The 17,500-nt window shown below is 45.0% G+C and overlaps 1 protein-coding gene across 4 annotated transcripts in view; it reads left to right on the plus strand.

Moving 5' to 3' along the window:
- The window catches only part of LOC310727134 (myosin phosphatase Rho interacting protein), a 79,215-nt gene that overhangs the window by 5,050 nt on the left and 56,665 nt on the right, over positions 1-17,500 (plus strand). For all 4 annotated transcript variants that reach the window (XM_083543344.1, XM_083543347.1, XM_083543346.1 and 1 more), the window contains exon 3: positions 9,646-9,711. In XM_083543344.1, the coding sequence (XP_083399470.1) occupies positions 9,646-9,711 (66 nt within the window). The remainder of the gene's footprint in view (positions 1-9,645; positions 9,712-17,500) is intronic.

Below are 17,500 nucleotides of genomic sequence, written 5' to 3' on the forward strand. Positions count from 1 at the left end.
ATAACACACACACTATCACATAGTAACACACACTGTTTCACACACACACACACTGTTACACACACACACACACACACACACACACACACACACACACACACACACACACACACCATCACTTACTGTAGCACACACTATTACACACTGTAACACACACTATCCGAGTATAACACACACTATCACACAGTGGCACACACTGTTACACACACACCATCACTCATTGTAGCACACACTATTACACACTGTAACACACACTATCAGATTATAACACACACACTATCACATAGTAACACACAGTTTCACACACACACACACACACACTGTTACACACACACACACACACACACACACACACACACACACACACACACACACACACACCATCACTCACTGTAGCACACACGGTCACACACTATTGCACACTGTAATACAAACGCCATCACTTACTGTAGCACACACTGTCACACAATATTCACACTTTAACACATTAACACACACCGTAACACACACACACACACACACACACACACACACACACACACACACACACACACACACACACACACACACAATCACTCACTGTAGCACACACACTAACACACTGTAACACACACACACACACACACACACACACACACACACACTCACTCACTGTAGCACACACACTAACACACTGTAACACACACCATCACTCATTGTAGCACACACTATTACACACTGTAACACACACTATCAGATTATAACACACACACTATCACATAGTAACACACACACTGTTTCACACACACACACACACACACACACACACACACACACACACACACACCCACCCACCCACCATCACTTACTGTAGCACACACTATTACACACTGTAACAAACACTATCCGAGTATAACACACACTATCACACAGTGGCACACACTGTTACACACACACCATCACTCATTGTAGCACACACTATTACACACTGTAACACACACTATCAGATTATAACACACACACTATCACATAGTAACACACACTGTTTCACACACACACACACACTGTTACACACACACACACACACACACACACACACACACACCATCACTCACTGTAGCACACACGGTCACACACTATTGCACACTGTAATACAAACGCCATCACTTACTGTAGCACACACTGTCACACAATATTCACACTTTAACACAATAACACACACTGTAACACACACACACACACACACACACACACACACAATCACTCACTGTAGCACACACACTAACACACTGTAACACACACACACACACACACACACACACACACACACTCACTCACTGTAGCACACACACTAACACACTGTAACACACACACATATCACTCACTGTAGCACACACACTATTACATTTTGTATCACACACATGTTCTAACAAAATCACACAATTACACACACTAGCAATCATTGTTACACACTATTACAAACTGTAACATACACTATCACACTAACACTTACTATCACACAGTAACACACTTACACACACTATTATGTTCTAACAAAATCACAAAATTGCACACACTGACACACACACTATAATCAGTGTTGTGCTAGATACTAAGAAATAGTAACTAGTTACAGTTACTCGTTACTTCATTCCTGTTAAATGCGTTACTGTTAAAAGTTCCTTTTTAGTTCCTTTTTTAAAGAACCTTCTTTAATGTTCCCATTAATGCCCTTTTATGCGTTATGGTCTACACAAACACAAAACTGACTTAAACATTTAAACATATTATATTAAAGTCAGAGCAGCACACACTGAATATATCACAAGGATTTCTGAAATAAAGAACAAAACAAGCTGAATAATAGATTCACAATCAAACACTAAAGTGGCTTCTGCTGTTGTGTTGAGCTCTTAAACATGTTCCTTTCACAGCTGAAGTATGAAAACGATCAACAATGTAGAACAGAACACCAGGTTAGCTTCTAGCTTCTAGCTCCTCAGGCATGGAGGTCCTGGAGGAGCTTCAACAGATTGGAGTTGCTGTTTATCGCAGTAGATACGAGCTTCGAACCAGAAAGACACAGCTTACATTTGACTTAAAAGTTTTTGTCTTTATGCTCAACTAAAGTGAAATAATGTGCATATTTCCACTTTGAGAAACTCGTCTTGCTCTCGCCTCGTCTCGCCATTACTGCCGCACAGACCTGAATAAACGGAGGCACGCCCACAGTGCGTCTTCTTCATGTTTACAGAGGTTCATCCACCAATCCTACAGTGCGTCTTCTTCCTGTTTACAGTGGTGTTTATCCCCCAATCCTACAATGCGTCGTTGCTGTAAGCAAGTTAGGCTGTAGTCTACACTTCAGCCCAAATTCATTCATTTAAAAAAGTAACAGACATCGCACCATACGGTAACGGAGTTACTTTATTTAAAAAGTAATGCGTTACAGTAACGCGTTATGCCCAAAACTGACTATAACAAACACCATCACTCACTATAGCACACATTTATACACACTATTAGGCCTGTAACAAACACTGTGAGCAACAGTATGGTTTCATGTCGAGGAAGAGCACCACAGATGCATTATTATTATTTGCTTTGAGAATGTTAATGGAGAAGTATAGAAAAGGTCAGAAGGAGCTGCAGTGTGTGTTTGTGGATTTAGAGAAAGCGTACGACAGGGTGGAGAGAGGAGTTGTGGTATTGTATGAGGAAGTCTGGTATGTCAGAGAAGTATGTGAGGGTGGTGCAGGGAGAAGAGGTGGAGAAGGTGGAGAAGTTCAGGTACCTGGGGTCAACAGTGCAAAGTAATGGAGAGTGTGTTAGAGAAGTGAAGAAAAGAGTGCAGGCAGGGTGAAGTGGGTGGAGAAGAGTAATAGCAGGAGTGATTTGTGATAGAAGAGTGTCTGTGAGAGTTAAAGGAAAAGTTTATAGGACTGTGGTGAGACCTGAGATGTTGTATGGATTAGAGACAGTGGTATTGAGTAAGAGACAGGAGGTGGAGCTGGAGGTAGCAGAGCTGAAGATATTGAGATGTTCTTTGGGAATGACGACGATGGACAGGATTAGAAATTAGTTTATTAGAGGGACAGCGCATGTAGGACGTTTTGGAGACAAGGTGAGGGAGGCGAGATTGAGATGGTTTGTACATGTGCAGAGGAGGGACATGGGGTATATCAGTAGGAGAATGCTGAGGATGGAGACACCAGGAAGGAGGGAAGAGGAAGAACAAGGAGGAGGTTTATGGATGTGGTGAGGAAATACATGCAGGTAGTTGGTGTGGAAGACGCAGATGTACAGAGGACAGGGGGGTATGGAGACGGATGATCCGCTGTGGAGACAGCTAACCCCTAAGTGTAATACACACTATTACATTTTCAAACAAAATCACACAATTTCACACACGATCCCACACTGCAACATACACTATCACAGACTACAACACACACTATCACACACTATCACACATTCTAACCCTGTGTCAGATGAGATTCCACTTTAAGCAAAAACCTGGAGTCATGCCAACTCCAACCTGAACAATTAACCTGATTCTCATATAACACACGCACACACACACTTATTCAAACACACACACACACACACACACACACACACACACACACACAAACACTCATTCAAACACAGACACACACACACAGGGTCTTACTGAGTTCTGAAGCAGACATTGTGGGTCACACGCTAAAATCAGATGGTAAAGCGCACTGCATTACTACAGTACTTTACTACTCATACGTTTCCATAGCGATCTCCCTCAGCACCCTGCTGTGGACAGGTTTAGTGTTTTCTTAGAGTGAGGGACTATTTATATTCCTGAGTGGGCCTGTGATGGAAAGAGAGTGAGAACGTGTGTGTATCTCTCTGTCTCGTGTGTGTGTGTGTGTGTGTGTGTGTGTGTGGGGAGGTGAGGGGGTGGTGAACAGCTGAGTCACTCTTCAGCTTTGGGTCCTGAGAACGAGGAGCAGAGGGGGAGTGTGTGTGTGTGTGTGTGTGTAAGAGAGAGAATGTTATCTTGTTAAGCCTGGAAATAACAAATTGACAAATGATGGGAAAAAAATTCAACACAAGCAAGAATAACTGCTCTCAATCCTCAGTACTCTTCTTCAGTACCCTTCTTTAGTACCCTTCTTCAGTACCCTTCTTCAGTATCCTTCCTCAGTTCCCTTTGTAGCGACTTGCTCACACGACGGGAGGAACACACACCAGGAGAGCAGAATTGCAAGAATCACATTGTGTTTTATTTACAGTGCACAGGAATGGTGGGAAAAAGGGAGAAGTGAAGTGACTCTTTTTATATTCTTCAGTCTTCTCGATGAGGGTGAAGAGTTGGTGCTCTCCTCATTTGGTTCCAGCCATGCCTTGTTTTGTCGCTCCACCCCCCTGCCATATGCCCCGCAGCTTTCCACAACACGGGTGCTGAAATGGCGCTGTCCATTCAGTTACGAACCTACTGCCAGCGAAGATTGGGCCCAGAGTCTGTGCCTGTGTAAGAGGGCATTTGCGTTGCCCGTCATGACGCCCGGTGCTGCAACTGGAACAAGAAGTCCTGTATAGAAAATAAACATTTTATTCTGGCATTGGAATTTTTTGCTTTTGCAATCCACTGAAGGGGGTCATGGTCTGTTACCAGAGTGAACTGTCTGGCACTAGGTAGTAGCGTTCTTTCACCACCCATTTTAGAGAACGGCTTCCAGTCCCATTTCCGATGCGCCTGTGTGCACCACGAATGGCAAGCTGTAGTCAGGGTTTCGTAGTACCGGCGTGCCTTCTTTAGCGACTGGAACGCTTGTTCTGTCTTCTCTGTCCACTGGACCTGCTCAGGTTGTCCTTTTTTTGTAGGATCTAAGAGGGGGATGCTATGGAGGAGAATTTAGGCACAAATATCTGGTAATAGCTTGCCAACCCCAAGTTCTCCCAAAACACCTGGTTGAGTTTGTGGAAGTCATTGCTTTGTTTTAGGCTCCCTTCCATATGTTCCCCCTTACTATTGGTGCTACTTTCTGTATGTGCTCCTGCATCTCTTGGATGTATTCGACCAGTGATCGATATGGTAAAGGGCTGTTCCTCCCATGCTTCCTTGGCCACGTCCAACAGTCCCCGAGGTTTCCTACCAAACAGGAGCTCAAAGGGTGTAAAACCTGTTGATGTTTGTGGAGTCTCCCTTACAGCGAACAACATGTATGGGAGCAGAAGGTCCCAGTTTCTCTCCTCCTCATCGTTCACCCGCCAGAGCATTCGCTTCAGTGTCTGGTTAAACCGCTCCATGAGCCCGGCTGTCTGCGGGTGGTATACCGACATCCTGACCTGTTTTACCTGCAACAACCGACAGAGATCTGCCATTAACTTTGAGACATGTGGTGTACCTTGGTCAGTAAGTAGGTCCTTTGGGATTCCCACTCGGCTGAAGAGGAGAATTAGCTCCTTGGCAATGTTCTTCATTGTGGCCTTTCTCAGTGGGACCACTTCTCGGTAGCGTGTGGCATAGTCTACTATGACAAGGATGTATTCGTGTACCGCTCGTGGACCTCAGAAGCGGCCCCACCAAGTCTATGCTGAGCCTTTAGAAGGGAATCCCGATGATCGGAAGTGGTATAAGGTGGGGGTGGGGGATGGTTTGGTGGGCTTGGTATGTTGACACTAGGGGCAGCTTTGGCAGAAGCGTTGTACTTCCGCCTCCATGCCTGGCCAATGGAACCTGTCTCTTATCTTTTCCAGCATGTTCCTTGGCCCCAAGTGTCCGCGGGTGCTTGTGCGCTAGGTGCATCACCAAGCCCATCTTCTTTCTTGGGAGCACCAAAAGATCACAGGGCTGTCCCCAACGTTCTGTGTGGTATTACAGAAGCCTGTTTTTTACTGTGAATTACGAGCGGGGTAGTGGTTGGTCTAGTTGGTTGTTTCCATCCTCCACTTGCACCACTTGGCTCATCTTCTTTCTGTTCCCAGACTCACCCTCTGCTCCAGTGTCCTGTGCTTCCTGTATAGGCCTGTTTCCTCGTCTGGCGTAGCGGTTTCCGGCCCACACTACTTCTTGTCATCTCTCGAGTGATGGATTGTTGTTTCTAAGAGTAGGGGTACAGGTAGGTTAGGAACCAAGCCTATTATTAACGGCCACTCACCTTCACCATTTGCCACCCGGACTCTGATGGTGGGCACCTCGTGCACTTGGAATGGCTGGTAACGAGCTGTTTTTCCTTCCAGGCTTAATGTGAATAGCGCGCAGTCCAGTGCTTCGATTACCTCTTTGGAGTATTCGGAACTCGCATCCGCACAGCCTTTCGTTCCTCAGAGGTAAGGCCCTAAATTTATCAATGGCTACTCTCTCCGTGATTTCTCCGGCTGTTTTCCTTTCCGGTTGGAGCCATTTCTTTGTTATTAGATCTTCCATCTGGGTCCTTGGAGCATTGTTGGGTTATAACCCCATTTGTGAAAATTTGCTGCGGCATTTCTTTGCGATAATCCGTATCGATCTAGGATTTCCTTCTTTAATAGATCGTAATTTTCTGCTATTTGGAGGCTGTAGTAAGCCAGTTGGGCATCTCCCGTAAGATAGGGGGCTACGAGCCATGCCCATTCATGTTTCGGCCATACCTCGTGTATTGCAATGCACTCAAACGTGTACAGAAACCGCTGCGGGTCCTCCCTTTGCCCGTCATTTTGGCGAGAAGGCGTTGTGTCATCCTCATGCTTCCTTTGCAGCTCGAGGAGCTCTTGCATTGCTGCGTGGACTCCTTTTGCCAACTCCTGTATGATTGCTTGTTGCTGGATGTTTGACTCCAATAGGGGATCCATGGTGTGTGACGGGATGGGGATTTCCCGTTTTTGTGTTTCCAGACCCGCTCGCGCGAAAGGAAGAACACACACACACCAGGAGAGCAGAATTGCAAGAATCAGTGCACAGGAGTGGTGGGGAAGAGGGAGAAGTCAAGTCGACAATGAGAGTATTTTTTAGTCCGTTGGTCAGCGTTATTGGAGCTCAGAGGCATTTTAGGGGGAGCGCCGCTTTGGTTCTGAGTTGCTCAATGCCACGGCCGGGCCGAGGAGAGCTGAGACCCATCGGCGTGGTTGCTGCGATAACTTGCGCTGCTCTCGCTACCGTCACTTCTTCCTGTGAAAAGAGGAAGAGATAATCCGTATATTACTCTGGAGCCTGTTGCCTGTTGTTGTGTGCGGGACGTGAGGCCAACGTCACAGCTTTCCGGTACCCTTCTTCAGTACTCTTCTTCCGTACCCTTTTTTAGTACTCTTCTTCAGTACCCTTCTTTAGTACTCTTCTTCAGTACCCTTCTTCAGTACCTTTGTTCAGTACTTTTCCTTGGTACTCCTCTTCAGTACTCTTCAATTCATGTTTATTTGTGTTGCGCTTTTAACAATGAACATTGTCTCAGAGCTTTACACAAATATTGTGGTGATAACAATTAAGATGTTTTTTATAAGTGTAAGTTTGTCACTGATGAAAAAGCCGGTGGAGACTGTGGTGAAGGAAAAACTCCCCAAAATGCATAAGGAAGAAACCTTGAGAAGAAACCGACTCATGAGGGTGGCACTGAATTTATTGCAGATATACGATGTTGCGGGGTACAGTGATGGTGATCAGAAGCAAACTGTAGTCCTTAGTCAGTGTAGCAGACTGTTGATATTAACTACAGTCCAAATCCATCCTCAAAGCTCCCGTTCTTACTCCGGAATTTCATGGATCTCCAGGGCGTTGATAAGAAACATCTCCAGCTGCACAGAGTCGAGAGCACACTATCCAGAGGCAGACCTGGACAAAGTGGGAAGATCCGAGGGGGGGAGAGGAGCAGAGTGAAAGGAAGAGAGAGAGGGAGAGAGAGAGAGAGAGAGAGAGAGCAAGAGAAAGAAAAGTGGTGACAGAGGAGAAAAAAATAGAGAAGAGGGGTGACAGAGAGACAGAGAGAGAGAAATAAAGATATGGATTATTAATTCAATGTTTGAGAATGAGTGGACAACAACATAAAAATATCCCAGTTCACCAAACACTCCATATCCATGATCCCTCCTGATCTGCTCCTTTACCTTACAAACACCTACTGACTAAAGACTCCACTAAATAAATATGTGTTTAGCCTCGACTTGAACACTGAGACTGTGTCTGAGTCCCGAACACTGATTGGAAGGTTGTTCCATAACTGTGGGGTTTATAGGAGAAACATCTGCCCCCTGCTGGAGTCTTCATTATTTAAGGAACCAACAAATAGCCTGCACCTTTTGATCTAAGTAGGCATGGAGGATCATCCTGGTACAGAAGTTCACTCAGATACTGCGGCGTGAGAGCGTTAAGTGTTTTATACGTCAGTAGTAGTATTTTATAATCAGTGTGAGATGTAATTGGGAGCAGTGTAGATGATTAAAACAGGGCTGATGTGATCATATTTTCTAGATCTAGTGAGGACTCTTGCTGCTGCATTCTGAACTAACTGAAGCTTATTTCTGCACTTACTCCAACACCCAGACAGTAAAGCGTTACAGTAGTCTAATCTAGATGTTACAAAAACATCTACTAGTTTTTCTGCATCCTGTAACAACATCATATTTCTAATTTTAGCAATATTTCTAAGGTGAAAGAAGGAGATCCTGGTGATATTATTCATGTGAGCCTTAAAGGAAAGACTCGGGTCAATAATCACACCGAGGTCTTTAACTGCTGTACACACTGAAACAGAAACACTATCCAGAGATGCTACAGAATCAGAAAGTTTACTTCTAGCTGCATTAGAAAGGTTACCAAGAAAGGGTACTTTAAAAGGGTATCTTTTTTAGCGCTCTTCCTTAGTACTTTTACTGGATATCCTTTTAAAGCTTTCTTCAGTACCCTTCCTTAGTACCCTTTCTCATAGCCATTCTTTAGTACCCTTTCTCTTTAAAATCCCTTTACTTTTTACTTTGTCAATACTTTTCTTCATTACTTATCTGAGATCCTCACTATACTTCTTTGGTACTCTTTCTTAGAGCCCTTCTTTAATACCCTTTTTCTGTAAACTACTTCAGTACTCTTCCTTGATAGTTTTTATCGGTGCCATTTCTCTACTACGTTTTCTTTATACTTTTCCTTAGTCCCCTTTTTGGTACTCATTTTAAGAACTCTTCCTCTTTACCCTTTCTTGGTACTGTTTCTTGGAACTATTTTTAGAGTGCCTTGGTACCTTTTAGTACTTTAGTCAGAAAGTCATGCATCACTTTACAGATGTGACGCTGTAGTTTGCGTCATTTCTGGTCCAAAAGTATATGGGCACTGTTTGTGGATCTCCACCGTCCAGTGACTGCTTTCCTGGTCATGCTGGAGCTCTGATTAGGACCCTGAGGTCCTGTGGATTGGAGTTTTGGTGTGAACTCTGTAGCGCCACATGAGGTAGTGTCCAGGGTTTGTCAGCTAGCTTTGACACTCCTGACTAGCGCTGTGTTTCCATGACCTGCTGGTTGCCGTAATTACGTTTTACACAGTCACCTGTACATACAGTGCAGCAGGGGTAGTTACTGTTTAACTGTCATACTGAACAGCATGGAGCTGAGAATGTGTACTGTTTAATATGCCACACACACACACACACACACACACACACACACACACACACACACACACACACACACACACACAAACTGATTGGTTATGTGTGTATTTTACAGAAATGGCAAAGACGATTCTTCCTTCTTTATGAACACGGACTCCTGCGCTACGCTCTCGATGAGATGGTGAGTGTGTGTGTGTGTGTGTGTGTGGGGGGGGGTGTTGATGTGGGCAAAGCTTTTGGACCTTTTAGGTATTACGGTTGTTTTTCTGTGAAATGTATTGATCTCTGTGTGTGTGTGTGTGTGTGTGTGTGTGTGTGTGTGTGTGTGTGTGTGTGTGTGTGTGTGTGTGTGTGTGTAACGAAGGTTGAACGTTTGTCGAGTGTAAACAGTAGAAGTTGCAGCAGAGTGTTTCGCTTTTTTTCTCTCTAAATTCATGTCTATGCACACACACACACACACACACACACACACACACACACACACACACACACACACACACACACACACACACTCACACTATAAGGACTGTGGAATGAGATCTTAAAAAAGAAGCACATTCCAATCTTATGGTCAAGTGTCTGCATACTTTTGGCCTTGTAGTGAGTCTTGAGTGATGATCATTCTGACACTAGTATATATTTTATTATGTAATTCTTATGAATGTAATATTTTGTTGAACAGATGAGGATGGGTTTCCTCCTGACTCTGGTTCCTCTCATGGTTTCTTTCTCAGACCATCCCAGGGTGTTGAGATTAAACGAGACATTTTACAACCTTTAATTAAGATCAGGTTTCCCTCCTCACTGCCCTCCACACCACACTCACACCTGCAGTTTATATATAATAGGGCTGTGTGTGTGTGTGTGTGTGTGTGTGTGTGTGCGCGCTCATGGGTGTGTGAGACAGAGAAAGAGTAATTATACCAGTGAGTACATATTTGCTGTGTGATATGATAATGTAGTGCAGCACATCACTGAACTTTAACCGCACACACACACACACACACACACACACATACACACCTTGAGTCACCTTCCTTCATTTTACTTAATAGAGAGCGTTAAAGACACACCTGATACACACACACACACACACACACACACACACCTAATACATTTATGGTCATCAAGATTTTTTCAGCCTTTTTTCCTCTGTTATTGTTGCTGTGGTTTTTGCTCTGTGTATTTAACTGTGTGTGTGTGTGTGTGTGTGTGTGTGTGTGTGTGTGTGTGTGTGTGTGTGTGTGTGTGTGTTATTTTTAACCATGTGGTCATGTGTAAAAAGAGATTACAGTGTTGGCCTCAGTCTTTAGAGACTTTACACTTCAGATATACAACTATTCACATTCTTGGAATATTTACACGCACGCACGCACGCACACACAGACACACACACACACACACACACACACACACACACACACACACACACACACACACACACACACACACACACACACACAGGTTTCTTCCTCATAACATCTAAGGGAGTTTTTCTTTGCCACAGTCTCCATGCTGCTCATCAGGGATAAACACACATCATTCACCTTCACTGTTAAACTCATCTTAAATGTAAAGCTGCTTTGAGACAATGTCTGTTGTGAAAAGCGCAATAGAAATAAACTTGACTTCACACACACACACACACACACACACACACACACACACACACACACACACACACACACACACACATGATGTTTTGTATATTTAAATGAAAAGCCACACGTTTGTGTCACGTCTCTAATAATAATGAAGCTGTTGGCGTTTCCTCCTGCTGCTGGTTTTTTTCTCTTTCTTATTTGAAGGTTTTCTTCTCCAGTTCAACAAATTTATCTTGAGCCTCGAGCCTTTTATGAAAATCCCGTATTTACCATAGAAGTGTCACCACACACAAAACTCCTCTATGGAGCTCAGTGAGGTCATTAGGAAACGTGTACAATCGCAGTCACTATTCACACCTGAACTCCTTCCACCCAATCACAGTCCACTATTCACACCTGAACTCCTTCCAGCCAATCACAATCCACTATTCACACCTGAACTCCTTCCAGCCAATCACAATCCACTATTCACACCCGAACTCCTTCCAGCCAATCACAATCCACTATTCACACCTGAACTTCCAGCCAATCACAATCCACTATTCACATCTGAACTTCCAGCCAATCACAATCCACTATTCACACCTGAACTCCTTCCAGCCAATCACAATCCACTATTCACACCTGAACTCCTTCCAGCCAATCACAATCCACTATTCACACCCGAACTCCTTCCAGCCAATCACAATCCACTATTCACACCTGAACTCCTTCCAGCCAATCACAATCCACTATTCACACCTGAACTCCTTCCAGCCAATCACAATCCACTATTCACACCTGAACTCCTTCCAGCCAATCACAATCCACTATTTACACCTGAACTTCCAGCCAATCACTGAGATTTATATGACTGGTTTGGAGATCAGAGTATGTGTTTGTAAGGATGAAGACTGTGGAAGTAATGCAGGTTGAACATCTTTAGTTTCTGCAGCTTTATTCACCTGAACATGCTGATATTTATTTATTGATTAATTGATTGATTGATTGACTGTACCCATCTTCAACTGCATATCTGAAGTATGTTGGAAATCTCCTGTAACTGAAACACGTCTCACACTGTATCTAAGCAAATGTTTAATACGGTGTTTGTCTGAATGATGCAGGACATGTTCTCATGTTCTCACGTTCTCCTGTTTAGTGCTGAGCTTCAATTTTCACCTTAATCCTGACCTCATCTCAGCATGTTTATCAGTAATCATGATATGGTTCAATCGAGATGGCACCGTTGAGGTCGGCTGCTGTCACGACTGCTCCGGCTACGATTTCTCTTTATTTTGTTTGTTTTATACTTTTATTAAGTATTAAGTAGTTACACTTCCATCTACACAAGATGGACATCATTAGATATGACAGAGACACTCTTATATTTATTGGTGTACAATGCACTCACCTTTTGCCGTTTTTACACCCGGACCCATGCTGTGAGATAATAGCGAACAATAATAAACGGACAATAGCGAGATCCTGAGGGAGAACAAAGGACGTGACCCGTACTGGCGTCCACAAGGAAAACGAGCCGGCGTCAGGAACAGGCTGAGGCACGCGCACACCGCGCTCCCTTACCTAGTATCCTGTTAGCCAATGTCCAGTCACTGGAGAATAAGCTCGACGACCTCAGGGCAAGGGTCACGTTCCAGAGAGACATTCGGGACTTCAACCTTCTCTGCTTCACCGAGACATGGCTGAACCCAGCGGTACCGGACCACGCCATCCAGCTGGCCGAGTTCTTTTCGGTTTACCGCATGGACAGAACACTGGAGTCGGGGAAGTCAAGAGGAGGTGGAGTTTGTCTGATGGTGAACAACCACTGGTGCGACAGCGCGAGCATCGTTCCTCTTTCACGCTCCTGCACACCAAATCTGGAACTACTGACCATAAAATGTCGGCCCTTTTATCTACCTCGGGAATTCAGTTCGGTCATTGTCAGTGCCGTTTATATTCCACCTCAAGCGGACATGGACACTGCAGTATGGGATTTACACGAGACAATAACTCTTCACCAAACACAGCATCGGGACACTGCGCTCATTGTGGTCGGAGATTTCAAGAGTGCCAACCTCAAGCGTGCACTACCTAACTTTCATCAGCACATCACCTGCCCTACCAGGGGCGAAAGAACACTGGACCACTGTTACACAACATTCAAGAACAGCTACAAGGCACAATCACGTCCACCGTTTGGGAAATCGGACCATGCCGCCATCTTCCTCATGCCTGTTTACAAACAAAGGCTGAAACAGGAAGCTCCAGTTCAGAGGGAGGTCGCGCGCTGGACTGACCAATCGGTGGCCGCTCTGCAGGACGCTTTGGATGACGCAGACTGGGACATGTTCCGGCGCAGCTCTGATGACGTCAACATGTTTACCAAAGCGGTTGTGGGGATTCATCGGGAAACTAGCGGATGATACGGTGCAGAAAACCACCATCAGAACGTTTTCCAATCAGAAGCCGTGGGTGGATAAAACTATCCGCGACGCTCTGAGATCCCGCTCCGCTGCCTACAACACGGGGCTCGCCACCGGGGACATGGACGAGTACAAGGCTGCGTCCTACAGTGTTCGCAGAGTGGTGAAGGTTGCAAAGCGGCGCTACGGGAGGAAACTAGAGTCACAGTTTCAACATGGTGGCTCTAGGAGCCTGTGGCAGGGACTAAGGACAATAACGGACTATAAAAAAACATCTTCTAGACGGGTGAATGCGGATGCTTCTCTGGCAGACGAGCTAAACACCTTTTATGCTCGTTCCGAGGCTGCAGCTAACCACGCTAGCAGCGCTAGCGGCGCAACCAGCGTGCACGCCGAGAGAGCCGGAGAGGTAAACACGTTCACCATCTCGGAGCATGATGTGAGGAGGGCATTCAAGTGAATACCAGGAAGGCAGCAGGACCAGATGGCATCACAGGTCGGGTTCTGAAAGCCTGCGCTGACCAGCTAGCACCGGTGTTCACTGAGATATTCAACCTCTCACTGGAACAGTCTGTTGTCCCCGCATGTTTTAAACAGTCCACCATTGTTCCTGTCCCGAAGAAACCCCAGCCCGCCTGCCTTAACGACTATAGCCCTGTAGCCTTGACCTCAGTAGGGATGAAGTGCTTCGAGAAACTGGTCAAAGACTTCATCACTGCATCACTACCAGACACACTGGACCCATTACAGTTTGCGTACCGTCAGAACCGTTCTACTGAGGACGCCATTGCTCATCTCCTCCACACCACGATGAGCCACCTGGACCAAAGAAACGGGAATTATGCAAAAATATTGGACTACAGTTCAGCGTTTAACACCATAATTCCCTCCACACTCACCTCTAAGTTGGAGGTCCTGGGACTGTGTCAATGGATCTCTAACTTCCTGACAGACAGACCACAAGCCGTACGGGTGGGGAAACACACCTCATCCACCCTCACCCTCAGCACTGGCGCCCCCCAGGGTTGTGTTCTGAGCCCCCTGCTTTACTCGATGTACACATACGACTGTGTGGCCACTTCCAACTCCACCACCATCATCAAGTTTGCTGACGACACTGTTGTGGTGGGTCTGATCTCCAACAATTATGAGACTGCCTACCTACAGGAGGTTAAAAACCTGGAGAGATGGTGCCAGTAGAACAACCTTCTCCTTAACGTCAGCAAGACTAAGGAGTTGATTGTGGAATTCAGTACAAAGCGGGAGCGGTCATACCAACCGATAAACATCAGCGGGACCCCAGTGTAGAGAGTGGACGGTTTCCGGTACCTTGGTGTTCACATCACACAGGATCTTTCTTGGTCCTGTCACACCAACACCCTGGTGAAGAAGGCCCGGCAGTGTCTGTACCATCTGAGACGCTTAAGGGACTTTAAACTTCCCTCTCAGGTGCTTAAGACTTTCTACACCTGCACCATTGAGAGCGTTCTGACGGGTAGCATCACTTCCTGGTTTGGGAACAGCACCATGCAGGACAGGCGAGCCCTTCAGAGGGTGGTGCGTTCAGCTGAACGTACCATCCACACTGAGCTCCCTAACCTGCAGGACATTTACAGCACGCGGTGCCGGACCAGAGCCAGCAAGATTATGAAGGACCTCAGCCATCCCAACAATGGACTCTTTTCTCTGTTGCGGTCAGGGAAACGCTTCCACTCCCTGAAAGCGAACTCAGAGAGAATGAGGAGGAGCTTCTTCACGCAGGCTATTAGGAGTTTAAATCAGGAAACACACCAAGGATCTAAAAACTGGCCCACTCTCTCCATCATCACACTTCCTCTCTGTACATATCTCACCTTTCGCACCACGACACTTTAATCTCTGGACTTGCACAGCACAGTGCACTTTATATTTAATTAAATTTTTATACCACACGATCCTGCACACGGACACTTTACTGACCTTTACACCACACCATACCGCACCTGAACACTTTATGGACAACCCACCACAAATATTGTCTACTGTTTACATTGTTTACTGTTTACTGTTCAGTCACTCTGTTACACATTGTTTACTGTTTACTGTTCACTGGTTACTGCCATTTTTTGTATATTTACATTTATAGATCTTTGTATATCTTTTATATCTTTATATTTTATATTTTATTTTATTTTATTTTATTATTTTATATAGTTCTTTTATACCTCATACTTATTTATCTGCCTCCCCCCCCCCCCATCCTATTCCCTCATGCCGGATTGTTGTATAAAGCATTTCACTGCATGTCGTACCCTGTTTGTATGTGTATGTGATGAATAAAATTTTATTTGATTTGGTGCAGGTGAAACCCAGCCACAGCTGCTGAAGGTGTAGTTCCTCCAGTCTTTCCATGGAGACAAGACTCATCTTCATCAGCCTCAGGGGAATCTGATCCTCATTTTATTATAATAATTATATGTGACACAGCAGAAGCGTTTGTGCTCCATCATGTCCGAACATGTCTTGGGATCTGTGTTGGGATCTCCAGCAGCCTAAATTAACACGTCCTGATGGGTTTAAAACAAATTCGACCTCAGAGACTCTCAGAGAACTTAGGACATGAATAAACATCACGCTAGACCTAAACATGTCCTCCAGAATATTGCAGTCATGAGTTTTATATATACATATCTTTATACAGTCATTATACCACGGGTAATGTGCAGAGTGGACTGTGATTGGCTGGAGGTTCAGGTGTGAACACTGGCTTGTGATTGGCTGGAGGCTCAGGTGTGAATAGTGGACTGTGATTGGCTGGAGGTTTAGGTGTGAATAGTGGACTGTGATTGGCTGGAGGTTAAGGTGTGAATAGTGGACTGTGATTGGCTGGAGGTTCAGATGTGAACAGTGGCTTGTGATTAGCTGGAGGGGTTTTGCATGATTCAGAGCAGTAGAAGTGTAGATGGAAGGTGCTGTTTATAAAATAAGTAATGAAAATGAAGAGGAAGAAGAAAAAAGAAGGACAAGAAGAAGAAGAAGGAATTTTAAAGTTTCATTATTGTAGCACACGGTTGTTGAGTGACAGCGTGTCATTAGCGTACCGTGTTTTTTAGTTGAAGGTGTTTTTATTGCCGCAGTGACATGGACTGTGCATGACCTTGGCCTGTGTGTGTGAATCTTTTATAAACAACAGCTGTACAATCACTTCAAGTCTTTACAACAGCAGAACCCTGATATTCATATTATTACAAGTTATAACACTGTAATAATATTATATTAAATCTTAACATCAAATGAGGCTAAAGCACTGAAACACATGGTGTGTGTGTGTGTCCATGTGCATGCGAGTGTGTGTTATGTGATTTGGCATAAACTTTGCAGAGGCCCTGTAGAATGTAGAACGCTGACTGTGTGTGTGTGTGTGTGTGTGTGTGTGTGTGTGTGTGTGTGTGTGCGTGCGTGTGTGCGTGCGTGCGTGTGGTTTTCTTTGGCTCTGTGTGTTGTACGTTGGCAGTGTGTGTATGTGTGAGGAGTGTGTGGGTGAGTGTGTGGGTGCTGAAAGCGTTAGTTGGATGGAGCTCCACAGGGGGTGTGTGTGTGTGTGTGTGTGTGTGTGTGTGTGTGTGTGTGTGTGTGTGAAGGGGTGGGGGGTTGAAAGCTTTTGAGATTTTCTCTCTTTGCTTTAACAGATAATAGACTGGAGTCACAGTCAAGGGCTCTTATGCAAGAAGCTATTTATCTCTGTGTGTGTGTGTGTGTGTGTGTGTGTGTGTGTGTGTGTGTGTGTGTGTGTGTGTGTGATAGAGAGAGAGAGGAATGGAAGTCCCTATTAAGACAGAAATACATTGCTGCTTTCCACTGTAGGAACTGTTTCAGGAACTCGGGGCCAAAGGAATTTTGTTGTCCTTGAATACGGTTTGAGTTTCTGCTGCAAACTCTGTTAAATGAGGACTGCAGGGGCGGAGCTTCCCGTACAGAC

The sequence above is a fragment of the Silurus aristotelis genome (assembly GCF_946808225.1).
Source record: "Silurus aristotelis genome assembly, chromosome: 1".
Taxonomy (NCBI): domain Eukaryota; kingdom Metazoa; phylum Chordata; class Actinopteri; order Siluriformes; family Siluridae; genus Silurus; species Silurus aristotelis.